A 17,112-nucleotide genomic window follows, 5' to 3' on the forward strand; every position below is an offset into this window, starting at 1 on the left:
CGGTTGGAGGGCAGAGCTAGAACCTGCTAGAACATAGTGCATATCAGTGAAATAGACATGTTTGAATTAGTGAAACTAATCATTTTGATTTAACAGTCTTATTGACATTTTTTTAGCTGTTATCCTCAGGAATGTTAGTATGATATTTGCCTTTAATGATGAGTTCTTAAAATTTATATAATTTTAAATGTACATACTTTATAGAATTAAGTAATTCTGCAAAGAATGGCAGAAGCAATGCCACTATAGGGCAACAGGAAGAACATAGTTTTTGACTATCTACTAGCTTTGAAATGACTAGATTTTGGATAAATCATTAATGAGAAGTTCTGTAATTTAAAGTGTGAATGTGGTGAGGTTTTAGTAATAACTTGCATATTTACTGTTTCAAATATGTTTCTGCTACACTGTTTTTATAGATAGTATAACTGAATATTTGTATCTCACAGCAAAAGTTCAGACTGACCCTCCCTCAGTTCCAATATGTGACCTGTATCCTAATGGTGTATTTCCCAAAGGACAAGAGTGTGAATACCCACCCACCCAAGATGGGTAAGAATCCTAACTACCTTCCCATTTGCCTCTGACTCCTGTAGCTCAGCAGTAAAGCCAGTTTAGCTTTGCTAAGAAATTTACTCCACAATTTCATCAAAAGTTTGTGACTGGGGTTGGGGATTTTAGCTCAGTGGTAGAGCTCTTGCCTAGCAAGCGCAAGGCCCTGGGTTCGGTCCTCAGCTGGGGGGTGGGGGTGGGGCGGGGAATTGTGACTTATTGCAAAGAAAATACAGTAGAAGCCTTCTTATCCAAAATAATTAAGACCAGTAGCAGGTTGGTTAATCAAAAAAGCATGTTAGGGTAGGTGTTAAAAATCTAAGTCTTTACAGATACGGTAAGTGGCTTGTCTTTCCCCTTTTCATCTTTCTGCATGGATCTGTATTAGATTGCAGTTTCTTCCTCCATAAACTGTTCATAATGCTTTACCTATTAATTCATTCTGGATTTCTGGGAAGATTAGCAGAATGAGCTGAGCTGAGAGTTGATGTGTGCTGTGTGCAACATTTTCCTGAAAACGTTTACAGCTCTTGGGGGGGGGGGGGCGGTGGTGGTGTCTGTTCTCACTGAACCTAGAACTTGCTCTTTTGGCTATTGTGGGTGACCAGTGATCCCCTAGGGTTGCCTGTTGGCTGCCTGCAGTGCTGGGGTTCGGAGGCACATACCATTGCACAGGGATTTTTTACGTGGGTGTTGGGATCTGAACTCAGGTCCTCAAACTTGACTTAGCATTTTACCCACTGAACTATCTTCCTAGCTCCCACGCTTCTTCCTTTTTAAAATAAAAAACAAAAACCTGTGTGTGTGTGTGTGTGTGTGTGTGTGTGTGTGTGTGTGTGTGTGTACACGGCTGTCTCCTGTCATGTTTGTGTGGTTCCAGAGATAGAACTTAAAGTTGTTAGGCCCCCATGATGAGTTCTTTACCTGCTTTGCCATCCTGCTTGTTCACAACAGTTATCTGTACTTAATTTGACAAAAAAGACAACTTTTTCAAAGATGTATTTATTCTATTTTATGTGTCTGATTGTTTTGCTTGCTTGTATGTGTAGGTACCACATACATGGTGGTGCCTGGGAAGTCAGAAGAGGGCTTTGGGTCCCCTGAAACTGGAATTAGAGATGGATGTGGGCCTCCGTGGGTGCTAGGAACTGAACCTAAGTCCTCTACAAGAGCAGCAGGTGCTCTTACCTGCTGCATCCTCTCTGTAGCCCCAGACAGAAACTTTTTTTAATGACTTGTCTTTAACTGAGACTTTTCAGAGTAGTTGGTAGAAACAGTTTATTTTATGGGACAAAGTAAGTTACTACAATAACAGATGACTCAGCAGGCTTGGGAGCAAGCTCAGGTGAGAGAGATGTGGAAGTGTTCTGTGAGGGTGTTCCTGTGGTCGCAGAAGCTCATGGGGGAATTCTTTACATGGCTTGCCTGAGGGTGGAAACAGACCACACTGTGGCATTTGAATCTCACTGTAACACTTTGATTGGCCTTGACCCAGGCAGGTGACTTAGGCCTGTGCCTTCACTGCTCTTCCACAAGGTGGACCCTGCCTGGGACTGCTCTGATGACGTGGTGGACGCAAGTGCCTAGGCAGCAGCGGGGGCAGCCTCAGCACTGATGAGGGGGTCCTCTGCCCAGGAGTCTCCTGGCTGTGTGTGTTCAGGGTCCCATGGTGTGCCCTAAAGAAGAGCAAGAGCCTTGCTGACTGCCGGCCGTGAAAGGGTTGGTTAAGGAGGCTTCTGCTGTAGCATTGTCTCATTGGCCTATAAACACAGAAATGGACAGACACTAACACTTCCCTCCCTGGTTCCCAGATAGGAATGGTATTAGGGAATCCCATGGATACCTTTCCTTTGAATTCATCTCTTACCATCCCTACCTTAAAATGTCATAAATACATGGAATTTACATTGATTACATGAACTCGTAGTACGTATGATGTGATCACATTTGTTTTCAAGTATAATCTTTTAATTACTTTTTGTTTTGCTTGTCCCTCTTCTTTCCCTTCTTTCCAGACCCAATGTAACCACCTAGCAGGTAGCCTTCCATATTTTTCTATGCTCGTGTGTGTGTGTGTGTGTGTGTGTGTGTGTGTGTGTGTGTGTGTGTGTGTGTAGACAGGAGGGGAGATTTTGGTCATTTATAAAGATGGCATCAGGAGCATTCTTTTTCACTTTTGCTCATTCAGTACTACCTCTTGGAAGTCCCTCCAAGGTAGAAGAATAACTGTTATTCTTTTGAATGGCTTTGGTATTCTGTGGTATAAGTGTGTCATTTTTTTTTCTCATTTTTCTAATTGATGAACATTTTTTACTTTGTCTCCTATGTTTTTTTGCCACTATTATCTTTTATAATAAACGTTTTGAGTAAATAGGTAGAGTATCTTATGTGTGGATATTTTATTATTATGAAATAATTTTCCAAGAGTGCAATTCTAGAATTAAACAATGTTTTAGTTTATAACATTTATACTGCTAGTGATTTTGAACATCTTTTAGTTGTTGGCTTTTTTCATTTTTTGGTTTTTCAAGACCGTTTTTCCATGTAGTTTTGGTACCTGTCCTGGATCTCGCTCTGTAGACCAGGCTGGCCTTGAACTCACAGAGATCCACTTGTCTCTGCCTGGGATTAAATGCCTGTGCCACTGCCACCCAGCTAGTTGGCTTTTATTTTTGTTTTGTGTTGGTAGGGGAGGGGAGAGGCAGGCCCCTGTGTACAAGGGCCTGGTGTGGGGTCAGAGAATAGTTCCTGGGAATTGGTTCTCTCCTTCCACTGTGTGGGTTCTGGTGGTTGAACTTGGGTCATGAGATGTGGTGGCAAGCGTCTTTACCCACTGAGCCATCTCGCTGGACCTGTTTTTAAGACAGTAACTCCCTTTGTAACTCCTGCCCCTCCTGCACTTGCATCCTGAGTGCTTGGATTAGAGGTGTGAACTCTTGTCCTGCCAGGCAGTGTTCAGACTAACTTCATACATCTACCACTGACCTATATACAAGTCCTTTTTAAAGATTTATTTATTTTTATTTTTTTACATGTATGAGCATTTTGCCAGCATGGAACTGGAGTTAAAACTTACATAAGATTTTCTATGATTCTGACTTCTGAAGTTTGTTATATTCCTCTTCCTAAATTTCACAAGCAATTTTGAGGGACAGCTGTTATTTTTACAGGCAGTTTATATTGCTTAGGAAATATTGATAAAACGAAGAAAGTAATGTTCTTGATTCTGCCAACAAGTAAAAGCCTCTCTAGGCTTTCAGTGTTTCTTCTTCAAAAGCCTCTTTATAGGAATGTGCATTAGAAATACCTAGGATGGTGCCCACAAGATGGCGAGCGGGTAAAGGCACCTGTTGTAGTAAAGAGAAAGAAACAACTGGGAACTATACTGCATGACAGTCTAAACGAGTGGGCTCGGAGGTGTTGTGATAAAGTCTCACTTAACCAGTACTGAATAGGGTAACATTTTTTTTCCTTTATGCTTTATTTTTTTGATGATGTTCACAGACACGCATGCGCATGTGCAAATGTAAACAGGTGTGCAGGAGTGGAGACCATAGGTCATCACCGCTGCCTTCCCCTCTGGCTCCCTGCCTTATGAGCCCGGGTCTCTTTCTCACTGACTGGAGCTTCCAGCCGGCCCCTTGGACTTGCCTGTTTTCATTACTCTACCCCACTTGAGGGGACAGGTGCACACCCCACACTTGGCTTTAATGTGAGCGCTTTACCCGCTGAGCCATCTCTTCAGCTTAGTCCGTCCCTCCCTCCCTCCCTCCCTCCCTCCCTCCCTCCCTCCCTCCCTCCCTCCCTCCCGTTTGTTGTTGAGACAGGGTCACCTGTATAGCTCTGGACTGACCCAGAATTCACTACACAGACCAGCTGACCTTGACTTACTGAGAATCTATCTGCTCAGTGCTATGATTAAATGTGCACCATAATGCCAGGCGGAGTTTTCTTTTCTTTCTTTCTTTTTTAAGAAAACCTTTTGCTGTAGTTCACAGGTGATCTGTGATCCTTTGGAACCATTGGCATATCCTTTTACTTCAACTACTTTTCACTTAACTGTTTTAATATCTAGTGATTTTATTCTATTAGATAGTTTATTGGAAACTACAAAATCGTAACTTCTAATTATGTCATCCCCTCTACATTACATTTATTATATTTTTTCAGAAGATGAGTATTCTTTTACCAAGCAGGAATAAGTTACGGTATATTCCTAGTTGAAGATTTAAAATATTCTTGACCAATTTTCAGAGAAAGGAATTTTTTACTTGCCTTTTTATTTTAATTACTGTGAGCTTAAAGATATACAAAGGTGTATATATGGTACAGTGCTTTAAAATGCAAATGAAATTAGCTTTTAAGTTCCCTTGTACTGGACTCAAATAATGCCAGAGGTCGTGCACACATCTTTAATCCCACCACTAGGGGAGGCAGAGGCAGATAGATGTAAGTCAAGGCCAGCCTGGTCTCCATAGCGAGTTACAGCCAGAGGTACATAGTGAGACCCTGTTTCAAACAACAACAACAAAACACTATGACTGCTTTAAATTAGTATTTAGACACATTTGGTCTTTTATTTTATTTGGTATTATTTGAGGCATGGGGTCTTACTATATAGTTCTGGCTGTCCTGGAACTCAATGTTTATACCAAGCTGGTCTCAAACTCACCGAGATCCTCCTGCCTCTGCCTTCTAAGTGCTGGGATTAAAGGTGTGCGCCACCACTCCTGTTTGATTTTCGTTTTCCCGCCTTTGGTGTTTTGATTTTTACTATCCATGATAAAATGGGCTTGAGTGGTTGTAGCTCAGGTGGTAGAGTGCCTGCCTCGGATTCATGAGTCCCTGGGTCTGACCCCCGATGTGGGTAAAACGGCATGGTGGGACACACCTGCCTCGAATTCATAAGTCCCTGGGTCTGACCCCCGATGTGGGTAAAACGGCATGGTGGCACACACCTGCCTCGAATTCATAAGTCCCTGGGTTTGACCCCCGACGTTGATAAAACGGCATGGTGGCACACACCTGTTTTGGGGAGGTAGAGACAAGAGTATTGGAATTTGAGGAATTATCAAAGGTGAAGTTATATACTCTATAGTCATTTCCTGTAAGTTTTTAAAGTACTTGCACCCTGCTCAAAACCTGACTTTAAATTAATGTACTGTTTTGTTTATTTGGTCATACTAGTGGATAGGTAGCATACATTTCCAAACAGAAAAACAAACCTAAGAAGTTTCTGTTGTGCTCAAGTGTGAAATATTCTTCTGTCAAGTAGGCCATTTCTTTTGGGCCTTTGTAGGAAGTTTGGGGTGCTCGATGTTGGTTTCCAGCAATAGCAGCAGTGATAACTGTTACAGAGAGTCAGAGCCTTGGGGGATTGACGTAGAAGCCTATAGTTTAGGACAGTTGTGTAAATGTAAAGGGTCATCCAGCATTAGGCCTTGAGCGTTATGGTTGTACTATGATAGGCTTGGCTGTGCAGCTCAGTAAGAGCTCTTTCCGAGTCTGTGCAAGGCCTGGAGTCAGATCCACACAAGCATGAGGACCTGAGTGTGGATCCCTCGAGGTCTAGTGAGAGACTATCTCAGAAACCACCGTAGAAAGCCATAGAGGAAGATGCCTCATGTTGACCTCCAGCTTCACACATGCACACACTCAACACACAGATGGAACTGTAGCCTGTATATCAGCCTATGTAGCTGTGCTGCAGTGCACTTTGATTTACAGAACAGGTACCAGGTGGATTTATCTGCAGACTGTAGTCTGCTGAATCACTGGTTTAGAGACAGATAGGAGTTAAATCAAAACTGGAAAACTAGAAGAGGAAAGATGCTCAGTGGTTAAGAGCACTCACTGGCTGCTCTTCCATGGGGTCCAGGTTTAAGTCACAGCACCCACACAGCAGCTTATAACTCTCTGTAACTCCAGTTTCAGAGGATCTGATGCCCTCTTTTGGTCTCTGGGCACCAGGCACACAGGAGGTTCAGAGAAATACATGCAATTAAATATTTATTTACTGGTTTATTTTGTTTTTTTGAGGCACAGTTACTTTTTGTAGCCCTGGCTATCTTGGGACTCACTTTGTAGACCAGGCTGGCCTACATAGCATGTTTCAGAGCAGCCAGAGCTACATAGTTTTGAGACCCTGTCTCAACAACCAAACAGAATGTGTGAAAATTGTAACAAATTTCTAAAGTTAATTCATTCTAAAATAGTTAATGTTCTTGAAAACATGCTGCATACTGGAAGGTAGAGCATAAGGATCAGGAGTTTGAAGCCACCCTGGACTACATGAGAACATTTTTTAAAAACCAAAATAACAGCTGTAACAACAAAAATTGTTAGATACTAGATGTAAGATCTGTCAGGCTGGCTGTCCTGTGTCCTTGTGTCCAGTGCTCTGCCAAGTACAGGGCATGCCTACAAACCATAGAGCCAGGGTGGTGTGGGAGGGCCTGGAGAATCCAGGTGGTGTGTGCAACATGAGAGAGATGTAGGTCGTCAGGGGATCACGGGGCCTCAGAACAGGGGAGAGCCATTGATTGGAGGGTTTCCAGAGCACCCCTCCCCCAGAGATGCATCTTACCTAGTAGATTCAGACTTGGGCGGTTTGTATGTTTAGTTTGTTTGACATGGGCTTACTGTGTACCTTAGGCTAGCCTGGAACTCATCGTATAGCCCTAGCTGGTCTCATATTTGTGGTAATCCATCTGCCTCAGCCTATGGAGGTGTCAGCCCCACACCTAGCTTGTGCAGACGTTTTGTTGTGACTGTTAGACCTTAAAGCAATACAACTTCTGCCTGAGACAGCATTATTCTGAGCTAGGAGAGGGTTTGCAGCAGGGTTATACATGAGTACAGTACCATTTGATACCAGGGGATTGAGCCATCTTGCTCTCCACAGGTTGGTAGGGCTTAAAGAGACTTCTGGAACCAGTTCCCCAAATATTGATGAGGAAAATCCTGCTTAATGTTAGTTGTCGTACTCCTTTGAAGGCTGTATGTATGTATGTATGTATGTATGTATGTATGTATGTATGTCTGTCTATCCTCCTCAAGTGCAAGAATGACCCACCAACAAACACACCTGCTTGATTTCTGGGATCTTCATATGTCTAGTTTTCTGCAATTTTTTGTAAGTAGGAAATTAGTCCCTCTGGCTATGAATGAAATCTCAACTTGAAGGTTTTGTTTCTCTGTAAGAATCTTTTAGAGGGCTTTCATGTAAATTGGATTAAATGCAAGCATGTGGCTTTTAATTCAAAATTTTTGTTAAATATATAGAAACTGATAGCACTTATATTGCTTGGTGTATTTTTAATCTCCCTCAGCTTTTATATTCTTGGGAAGTGTTTTTTAATGACTCACGCTATGCTCCCTATTCCAAAGGCGAACAGCTGCTTGGAGAACTACAAGTGAAGAAAAAAAAGCGTTAGACCAGGCTAGTGAAGAGATTTGGAACGATTTCCGAGAAGCTGCCGAAGCACATCGGCAAGTTAGGAAATACGTTATGAGCTGGATCAAGCCTGGGATGACAATGATAGAGATCTGGTAAGCAGACTGGGCATGGTGGGAGGCAGAGGCAGGTAGATCTTTATGAGTTTGAGGCTAGTCTGGTCTGCATGGTGAATTCCAAACAAACCAGGGCTATTTAGTGTGGCCCTGTGTTTTTAAGGGCATGGTGGGGAGGGCATTCATTTTAGTATTAACTAGCTCTCTAGTTAACAATGTTTGGCTGCTGTTAGTCCTTTCTTTGCTACTAAATTTTTATCTCAGGTAGAGAGTCTGTAAATGACTCCTGAGTTCTTGTATTGCTATAAAGCATGCACACATTTGCGCATTAGTCATGTTCTTTTGTGTACACTTGGGTGTGCTTGTATACATGCAGGCAAAACACTCATACTTAAAAGTTAAAACGTGTGCATGGTGTGCAGCCCTTAACTGTGGTGAAGTTCAGAGTAGACCGTCCTCTTAAGCTTGTGATTGGGTTGATTTCTTTGTCCTTCACAATGGGCTGCTTGTATATATTCAGAAAGTAACCTTTTAGTAAACTTTGGATTGATAGGCTATGAAGTGTGAGTCTGAAAACAAATCCCTTTTCCTTTAGTGAGAAGTTGGAAGACTGTTCTCGAAAGCTGATAAAGGAGAATGGATTAAATGCAGGCCTGGCATTTCCCACTGGGTGTTCTCTCAACAACTGTGCTGCACACTACACCCCCAACGCTGGTGACACGACAGTCTTACAGTATGATGACATCTGTAAGATAGACTTCGGGACACACATAAGTGGTGAGTCTGGAGAGTCCAGTCTCCTCCACTCAGCCATGCCTCCTGGGCTAGCGGACGCCTGTGGACTGTTAGATGGAGCTGTTGATACTGACCCTCCGCATTTTATTCCTCTCCTTTCTACAAAGCTGGATTGAGGCAGAGTTTTATGTTTGCTTTAGGTTAAGAGCACTCTACTTAAACTGAAAACTGTTTGGATAATTAACGTTTATTTTGTTTTCATGTATGAGTGTACATTTTTTTTTCCATTCAGGTCATTGTTTTATTCAAATACAAAATATTTTGCCAGGGCTGGGTATATAACTCAATAGTCTGACAGTCAGTTCCCAATATCATATTTAGGGAGAAAAAAAAAGCTGAAAGCCAGGCATGGTGGCACAGTGCCTTTAATCCCAGCTTTTAGGAGGCAGAGGCTGGATATCTGTGAGCTCAAAGCCTGTCTGATCTACATAGAGTTCTAGGATAGCCAGGGCCACATACTGAGACCCTGTCTCCATTTAAAAAACAAAACAAAACAAACCAGGTTTGGTGGTGCACACCTTTAATCTCAGGGTGAGGCAGGTAGACCCCGTGAGGTCAAGACCTGTCTGATCTAGCCTGTCCTGTTCCAGGACAGCCAGAGCTACACAGTGAAATGTTGTCTTTTTGAAAAATGGGCATGGTAGTGCATGCCTATGATTCCAGCACTTAGGAAGTAGATCAGAAGTTTGGGGACATCCTAGGCTATATGGTGAGTTGAGGCCAGGCTGGAGTGCATGGGGCCTCATTTCAGAAGACATAAAATAGTATTTGTAGAGCTTTGTTTGGTCAGTGTGTGTGTTTGCTTTTCTAAATTTCTCTAATAAACTCCTAACACTTAACGTTCCTTTTGTGTATTAACAGTCAAGTGAGTTTAGATTGACTGTTACTTCAGATTGTAGGGTTTTGCTAAGGATAAGTGACATGTGTTTAGGGCTTTGTGACTATAGATTTTTCTCTGTCCATGCTGCTGTTCGTATAATCTCTGTGTCCCGTCCCCCGTCCCCCCGTCTCCCCCCACCCACCCCCCGTTTTTATGTGTAGCTTTGGAGCCTTTACCTGAATCTTGCTCTGTAGACCAGGCTGGCCTCGAACTCACAAAGATCCACCTGCCTCTGCCTCCCGAGTGCTGGGATTAAAGGCGTGCACCACCACTGCCCGGTCCTCAGTGTTTTTATTTTATTTCTGATTGTTGTTTTGTCTGGGAGAGCACTGAATTGAGCGCTGTATAGTAACTCATAATTACAGTTTTTATTCTGAAGTCATTGAGTAGTTGCTACTTTTGCCTTTTTGATTCTAAATAATCTCTGGGGACTTGAAATGCCTCCTTCCTTTGAACCACCAGGGTTAGTAGAGTAATTGCTATGAAGCGGTAAGTCTGTTAACAGCCAAGTCAACTAAAGATGGTCCTTTTTCTCTTTCAGGTAGAATAATTGATTGTGCTTTCACTGTTACTTTTAATCCCAAGTATGATATATTATTAAAAGCTGTAAAAGATGCTACTAATACTGGAATAAAGGTACGTGGATACCGCACTACTTAACAACATACTTTTGAGTACTCTCCTAGATTATTTCCAGGTCTGTGTAGTAGTTTAGGTGATTTGTGGAACTCACAGCCTTAGCTCCTGTACTAGGAACTCTGAAATAGTTACGGTTTCTAATCAATTTGGATCGATTTTTGCCTTTAAAATTGGCTGTGTATTTTTTTTATTGTTCCTTTTTTGTTGTTAATGTTTTATTTTTAGAACAGCTTTATTTGCACAGCCAAATTGAGCAGAAGATAGGGAAATTCCCATATAACCCTGTCGGCACACGGTACTTTCCACCCTCAGTGTCTCCAACAGAGTGCATCCACTAAAGTCATTTCATCAGCGCTGACACTTCATAATCCTCTAACGTCCACAGTTTGCTGTATTGGGGTCACTCTTAGTTTTGATTTTCTGTGGGTTTGACAAATACAGAATGACAGTGTCTGCCAGTGCAGTATAGTATCTGTGTTTTCAGTGTCCTCCAAAGCCTCTGCTGTACAGATTCATCCTTTCCTCTGGGGTAGGCTCTAAAGCACTCGGATTCCCCTCACAATGTCTGTCTGTCTCTCTTTCTCTCTCTCTCTCTTTTCTTTTTTTTTTTTTTTTTTTTTTTTTTGACAGGCTGTCCTGGAACTTGCTTTGTAGACCACTGGCCTGAAACTCAGAGAGATCCGCCTGCCTCTGCCTCCTGAGTGCTGGGATTAAAGGTGTGTGCCACTAGCACCCAGCACATCTTTGTGTCTTACGGTACATATTACATAAAAGTTATACCACTTTGCATTCCATTAAGTGTACCCATAGCATGTTGGCATGGTTTTTCACAGTGACTACTCCTTTTCATTTCCACCAGCTGCACAAAGATAGGTTCCAACAAGTGCTCTGTGTCTATCACTCATTTTCTAATGTGTGTGCTTCTGTTAAGTAGTCATCCCAATGGGGTGAGATAGTGTCTCTTTGTAATTTTGACTTGCAGTTTCCTAATGAGTGTGCGGAGCATCTTTTCATGTGCTGATTGTTGTGGGGTTTGGCAGATTACCTATTCAAGGCCTTTGGTTTTGTTTTTCTGTTTTTAATGTTATTTTTTAAAAGTTGCAAATAAAAAAAAAAAATGATCACACTGAATTTAAGCAGACCCAAAGATTATGCAGCTCGATAACGTTCTATACAATTAGAGTGGCCATTCAGAAAGAATGCTATGGGGCTTTGCATTGGAGTTTATACTTCAGCTGTTAAATATATTTTTGTGCACTTTCTGCCACCAAAAATGAAAAATCTGGTTAGAACTAGAAAAACAATTGCCTTTGTGTCCTTTTTCAAGAGGATATAACTTGTGTTCATATTTGTATTGTTTCAGTCCTTTTTTATCCTCTAGGATTTAGAGTTTTTGTTCTCTTCTGTATGTCATATTTCTACATGTTGCATATTCTATAGCACATACATTCTGTATGTTAAGCATGCACATTTGTTTACATGTATACCTCAAGTCCTTTGTTTTATTACTGAGTTTCAGAAGTTCTCTGTATATTATGGATCGTAGTCCTGTATCCAGCATTATGATTAGCCAGTTATTTTCTATCAAAAGTTGCCTTTTTATTGTAGATAATGTATGTTTGCTACACAGAATGTTCTTGTTACATGAAGTACCATTTTTTTTTGTTGCTTGTGCCTTTGATATATAATCACTGTCGGATCCAGTAGCATGAAACTTTTGACTATTTGCTGTCAGAGTTTTACAGTTGTAGGTCTCACATCAGGTTTTGGGGTTTTTTGAGGAGTGGATGTGTGGGTGTTTTGCCTGCATGTATGTCTATGTGCCATGTGCATGCAGTGCCCTCAGGCCCGAAGAAGCTGGATCTCCTGGAGCTGGAGTAACAGATGGTTGTAAGGCACCATGTGGGTGCTGGGAGCCACAACTGAGTCCTGTGGAAGACTCTTAACTGCTGGGCCTCTCTCCAGCCCCTTGTGTAATCTTGTTTTCTTTTATTCCTTTTCAATTGGGATGTGGTGGCTTTTTTCTTGCTTAATTGTTCTGGCCAGAACATTGAGTCATATGTTAAGCAAAATCATCGAAGGATAGTCATCTTTTACCTTGTTTCTGACCTTAGAGGAAATGCTTTTAGCAGCCATATTTTCTGTAGGTTTCTCCAGAAGCTTTTGTTATTTTTGGGTAGTTTTTCTATTCTTACTTTGTTATCGAGTATATTGAAAAGTATATTCTAAATGTAAATCCAATTGAAATGTTGTGTGCCTTTCCCTCATAGTGTGTGTTTATATTGATGAATTGTTGAACTGCCCTTTATTCCAGGAATAAATTCCGTGTGTGTGTGTGTGTGTGTGTGTGTGTGTGTGTGTGTGTGTGTGTGTGTGAGAGAGAGAGAGAGAGAGAGAGAGAGACAGACAGACAGACAGACAGTCAGTCAGTCACTGTTGCCTTGGCTGCCTCTAACTTGGGCTTAGGCTTGCTTTCTTAGAAAGAGTTATGTGGAACACTGGAATGTACCGCATGTTCAGCTTATAGTTCCTTACCCTCTTGTGGTTGGAGCACTGCCCCTGTGCTAAAGGATAGGACTGATTGAACTGGCGTTACTACCGATGGTAAACCCTGAAGGTTTAAAGATGACAGACTCCAAGATTTCTACTGTTAGATCAGATTGCGCTAGTGCAGTTTTGTCTAAGCAGAGAATCCTGGTAGATTCCCGAGTATAAACATTTTTAAATATTTTTATGTGCATGAGTTATTTAAATATATATAATGTATGTTGTTTATATATATGTAATATAATAATGCAGTGCCTGCGTTCAGTGCATCACGTGTCCAGTGCCCTCAGAGGCCAGAAGAGGGTGTCAGCTCCCCTGGAACTAGAGTTACAGTTGAGTTATCATGTGGGTGCTGGTTACCAAACAAGGTTTCCTCTGCAATAGGAACAACTACTCTTAACTACTGAACATCTTTCCAGCTGCCAGTACCCCATTATAACTCATTATATTCCTTCCATTTCTCCAAAGAAACCACAGGGCTAACTTACAGGCAAAGAAATTTGGGTCTAATCTTGTTGTGTGTTATTATTTTAATATCCTTCACAAAGTCTTATATAATTATTTATAATACACAAATTAGTTTTTCCTGATTGTCCTTTATTGGAAAATATAAAACCATTGTAAAAGTTTGCACTTAAAAAATAAAATATCCATTATTTTTAGTGTGCTGGGATTGATGTTCGTCTCTGTGATGTTGGTGAAGCCATTCAAGAAGTTATGGAGTCCTATGAAGTAGAAATAGATGGGAAGACTTATCAAGGTATGGTCCTTTAAAGTAGGTCTTTAGGTCAGCTGTCAAGTGTGCAGAAGCAGTATTCCGGGAGCTCTCTGGGAACTCTGTAAGCTAATTCGTAGCTAAGAAGGTGTCAGGGAAAGGTATCTTATGGCATCCAAATTTGAACTGGGCGTTTTAGGACATTAAAAGAAAAACCAGAGTCTGTTCACTGGTGATTCTCCTGCTTGCTTGTTCTGAGTCATATTCAGAATTTGGAGGCTAGTTAATTCCTTCTGGTGTCTTTCAGCTGCTGTTCTAGAATTGTGCTTTCTGGTGCTCGGCTTCCCTCACTGTCAGTCCATCCGATCATCTCCTACCCACAATCCTCCTTTCTCTATCTAATGCTGTTCATGAGACTGCGGGGGAAGGGTCTCAGAGAAATGAAGAAGACTGGGGAGTGAATAAGAAAAAAAAATTATGCATTTCTGAAATTCTCAAGAATAAAAATACTATAGTTAAATAAAAATAATAAAATGGAGAAATTAACTGACTTTTCTTAAGTCCAAGTAAATAAAGTAGTTAAAAAGGACCTTTAGGGGCTGGAGAGATGGCTCAGAGGTAAGAGGACTGGCTGCTGTTGTTCTCATGAGGTCCTGAGTTCAATTCCCAGCAACCACATGGTGGCTCACAACCATCTGTAATGGGACCTGGTGCCCTCTTCTGGCCTGCAGGCATACATGCAGGCAGAACACTGTGTACATAATAAATAAATAGATCTTAAAAAAAACAACAAAACTTTAGTTTTAGAGGCAGGGTCTCAATGTATCTGGTGTTGGCCTTGAAACTGTTAAGCCAAGGGTGACTGGGTTTTTGGTTTGTTTGTTTGTTTGTTGTTTTGTTTTTGTCTTTTTGTGTTGGCTTTGGGGAGAGTTTGCTAAGACTTAGAATAATGCTGTTTAAGTTTTAAAATAAATTTAGTTGATTATAAGTGGGTTTTTTTTTTTTTAAGCTAATTGATATTCTATTGTTATCCTATTTGGTTTTGTTTTCCTTTTTTCCTTTTAGGCCTACCTGGCCAACATAATGAAACTCCAGTAATCACCAAATCTTTAAAAATTATAACTTGAAATTGAACAGCTTTGAGTAAAGAGCCCCTTTTTTCTCCCATTAACCTAATATTATAAAGCTATCTACTTGTTAGTTGTAGACGTAGTATTGCAGCGGCGATTAGCTATACCAACTGCAGCTTCTCTCTTTCCAGGGCTAAGGCAACCAGAGTCCCCTGGTAGGGAAGGACAGAGGATTAGCTTCCAGCTGGCCAGGCCTGCCTAGCCTGAGTGAAGGCTTCACTAAACTAATGCTCAGTACAGAGACCCTTCTCATCTAAATGCTATAAAATAAGGCATTTCCTTTGCTCTGTGGATTGTTGTTGGATCTATCCCAGAGTCCTGCTGTGGATCACAGCTGACCTAAAGGGTATTTTCACATGAAATCTATTTCAGAACATTTCTATCAAAATATTACTGGTCATATTGTTGCCGTTCACAAAGAGCTTTAAAAGGAGTGATTTGAGTACATCATCATCAGGGAAGAGTTGTTATTTAAAGACATACAAGTAATGCCAGGCGGTGGTGGTGCACACCTTTAATCCCAGCACTCGGGAGGCAGAGGCAAGCAGGTCTCTGAGTTCAAGGCCAGCCTGGTCTACAGAGTGAGTTCTAGGACAGCCAGGTCTACATAGAGAAACCCTGTCTTGGGTGGGTCGGGGAGAAGACAAGTCAGAGTTCCTTCATGGAAAACCTGTAGCATCCACCACACTCATGTTTTCAGTTTATTCATTTCGTCTTCAGAATACTCAGCTTTGTTCCATTCCTCCATGTTCTGCCTGCCTGGCAAGCCCATCTGCCTCCAAGGCCTCAGCCGGTCTCTTCCTGGCTCTCGTTACCTTCCGGGTCTGTCTCCGAATGTCTGCAGTTGTTAGCCACGTCTGTAGAAAGATGGTGACGGTGACGGTGACGGCTGAGGAGGCTCTGGCACCATCTTTCTAACCTGGACTCTCCTCTTCTTGTGAGCCTTCCTAACAGACGCTGGTTTGGCACTTAGTTTCCTGAAGGCCCCTCCACGGTTGTAGGCAGAGCTAGTCAAAGGCTCCACTCCAGAGGTGTAGACAGGGCTTGGGTCGCTGGAAGTGGCAGTGGTGTCAGCTGTTCCAACCATCTGGGCAGGGGCCATGTTCCTCTTTTCTGGTCCTTCACACTGGAGTATCTTTGTTCAGCCTTGACTTTACCTTCTCTCTACCTCTTTTACAGTAAGGACAATGCGTACACCAGGATTTCACCTCCCCACTAAACTTGTCATTATTTCATTGTTATTTTGGGGGGTTTTAAAATCTTGATACATAATTCTGCTCTTGAAGAAAGGTGACTGCTTATGAATGCTTCAGAAACTAGAGCTGGATTTTCTAAAATTGTGAGACATAGTTCACATTGACAAGCACAGAGCATAAAAATTAACTTGTCAGTTGAAGACAATGTAACCTCATCCCTTGAGAGCAAGTCTTTGCTTTCCAGAAGGCCTCAGAGCTCTTGTCATGTGCTTTTATGCTTCGTATTAGCACCTGCCAGATAATTGCCACTATGTTACACCTCCCAACACCACTGTACTGGGGGTTAAGTTTCAAATAGGAACTTGAGAGGACCTGTAAAACCTAGCAGCCCTCCACACCTTCAGCTGGGGTGAGCCACACTCAAGTGCTGGGGTTGACGTTTGCTTCTCTCTGTCTTTACACATTCCCAAGTAGCAGTTATACTTACATGGAAGTGTGTGTGTTATATATGTGCCTCTAGTGTCCTCAGTCATTAGTTTAGTCCACTCATTAACTTATTCCGTGTTTTCTGTTTTCATTGTTGAGTAATTAATGTTCAGGGTGTGAGTTTATTCTGTGTGTGGTTGCAGGAAATTGAGATTGTTGAGATGAGATTCATTTATCCTCAACTTCACATTCTATAGCTATTTCTACTTTTTTCCTTAAGGTTCTTATTTCTAAATGTGGTGTGTATTACCTATTTTTTTTCTTCAGTTCTCCCCTTAACATTCTCTTTGGCAATTTTTCAATGGTATGTATGTGTGACTGTGGATTCGCGCAGATGAGTATAGATGCCCATGGAGGCCAGAAGGCACTGAGTCTTCTGTGAGCCACATGACATGGGTGCTGGGAATTCACTTTGGTCCTCGTCAAGAGCAGCGTGCACTCTTAACAGCTGATTCCTCTCCAACCCTTTCGGATACTTAATAAAACAAACTACTTTTTACTTTATCTCTGTGAAAACCTTAGGGTTTTTTTTGTTTTTGTTTTTTGTTTGTTTGTTTTGGAGAAGAGCAACTCACTGTGTAGCCCTGGCTGGCCTAGAATTCACTAGATGTAGACTAGGCTGGCGCTTTGAACTCTGAGATCCACCTGCCTCTGCCTCCC

General features: G+C 41.8%; 1 protein-coding gene across 2 annotated transcripts in view; it reads left to right on the forward strand.

Moving 5' to 3' along the window:
• Positions 1-17,112, forward strand: part of Metap2 (methionyl aminopeptidase 2) — a 29,334-nt gene that overhangs the window by 10,090 nt on the left and 2,132 nt on the right. For both annotated transcript variants that reach the window (XM_059245530.1, XM_059245529.1), the window contains exons 4-8: positions 450-552; positions 7,942-8,103; positions 8,660-8,841; positions 10,281-10,375; positions 13,589-13,685. In XM_059245530.1, coding sequence (XP_059101513.1) covers positions 450-552; positions 7,942-8,103; positions 8,660-8,841; positions 10,281-10,375; positions 13,589-13,685 — 639 coding nt within the window. The remainder of the gene's footprint in view (positions 1-449; positions 553-7,941; positions 8,104-8,659; positions 8,842-10,280; positions 10,376-13,588; positions 13,686-17,112) is intronic.

The sequence above is a fragment of the Peromyscus eremicus genome, chromosome 18 (genome assembly GCF_949786415.1).
Source record: "Peromyscus eremicus chromosome 18, PerEre_H2_v1, whole genome shotgun sequence".
NCBI classification, from domain to species: domain Eukaryota; kingdom Metazoa; phylum Chordata; class Mammalia; order Rodentia; family Cricetidae; genus Peromyscus; species Peromyscus eremicus.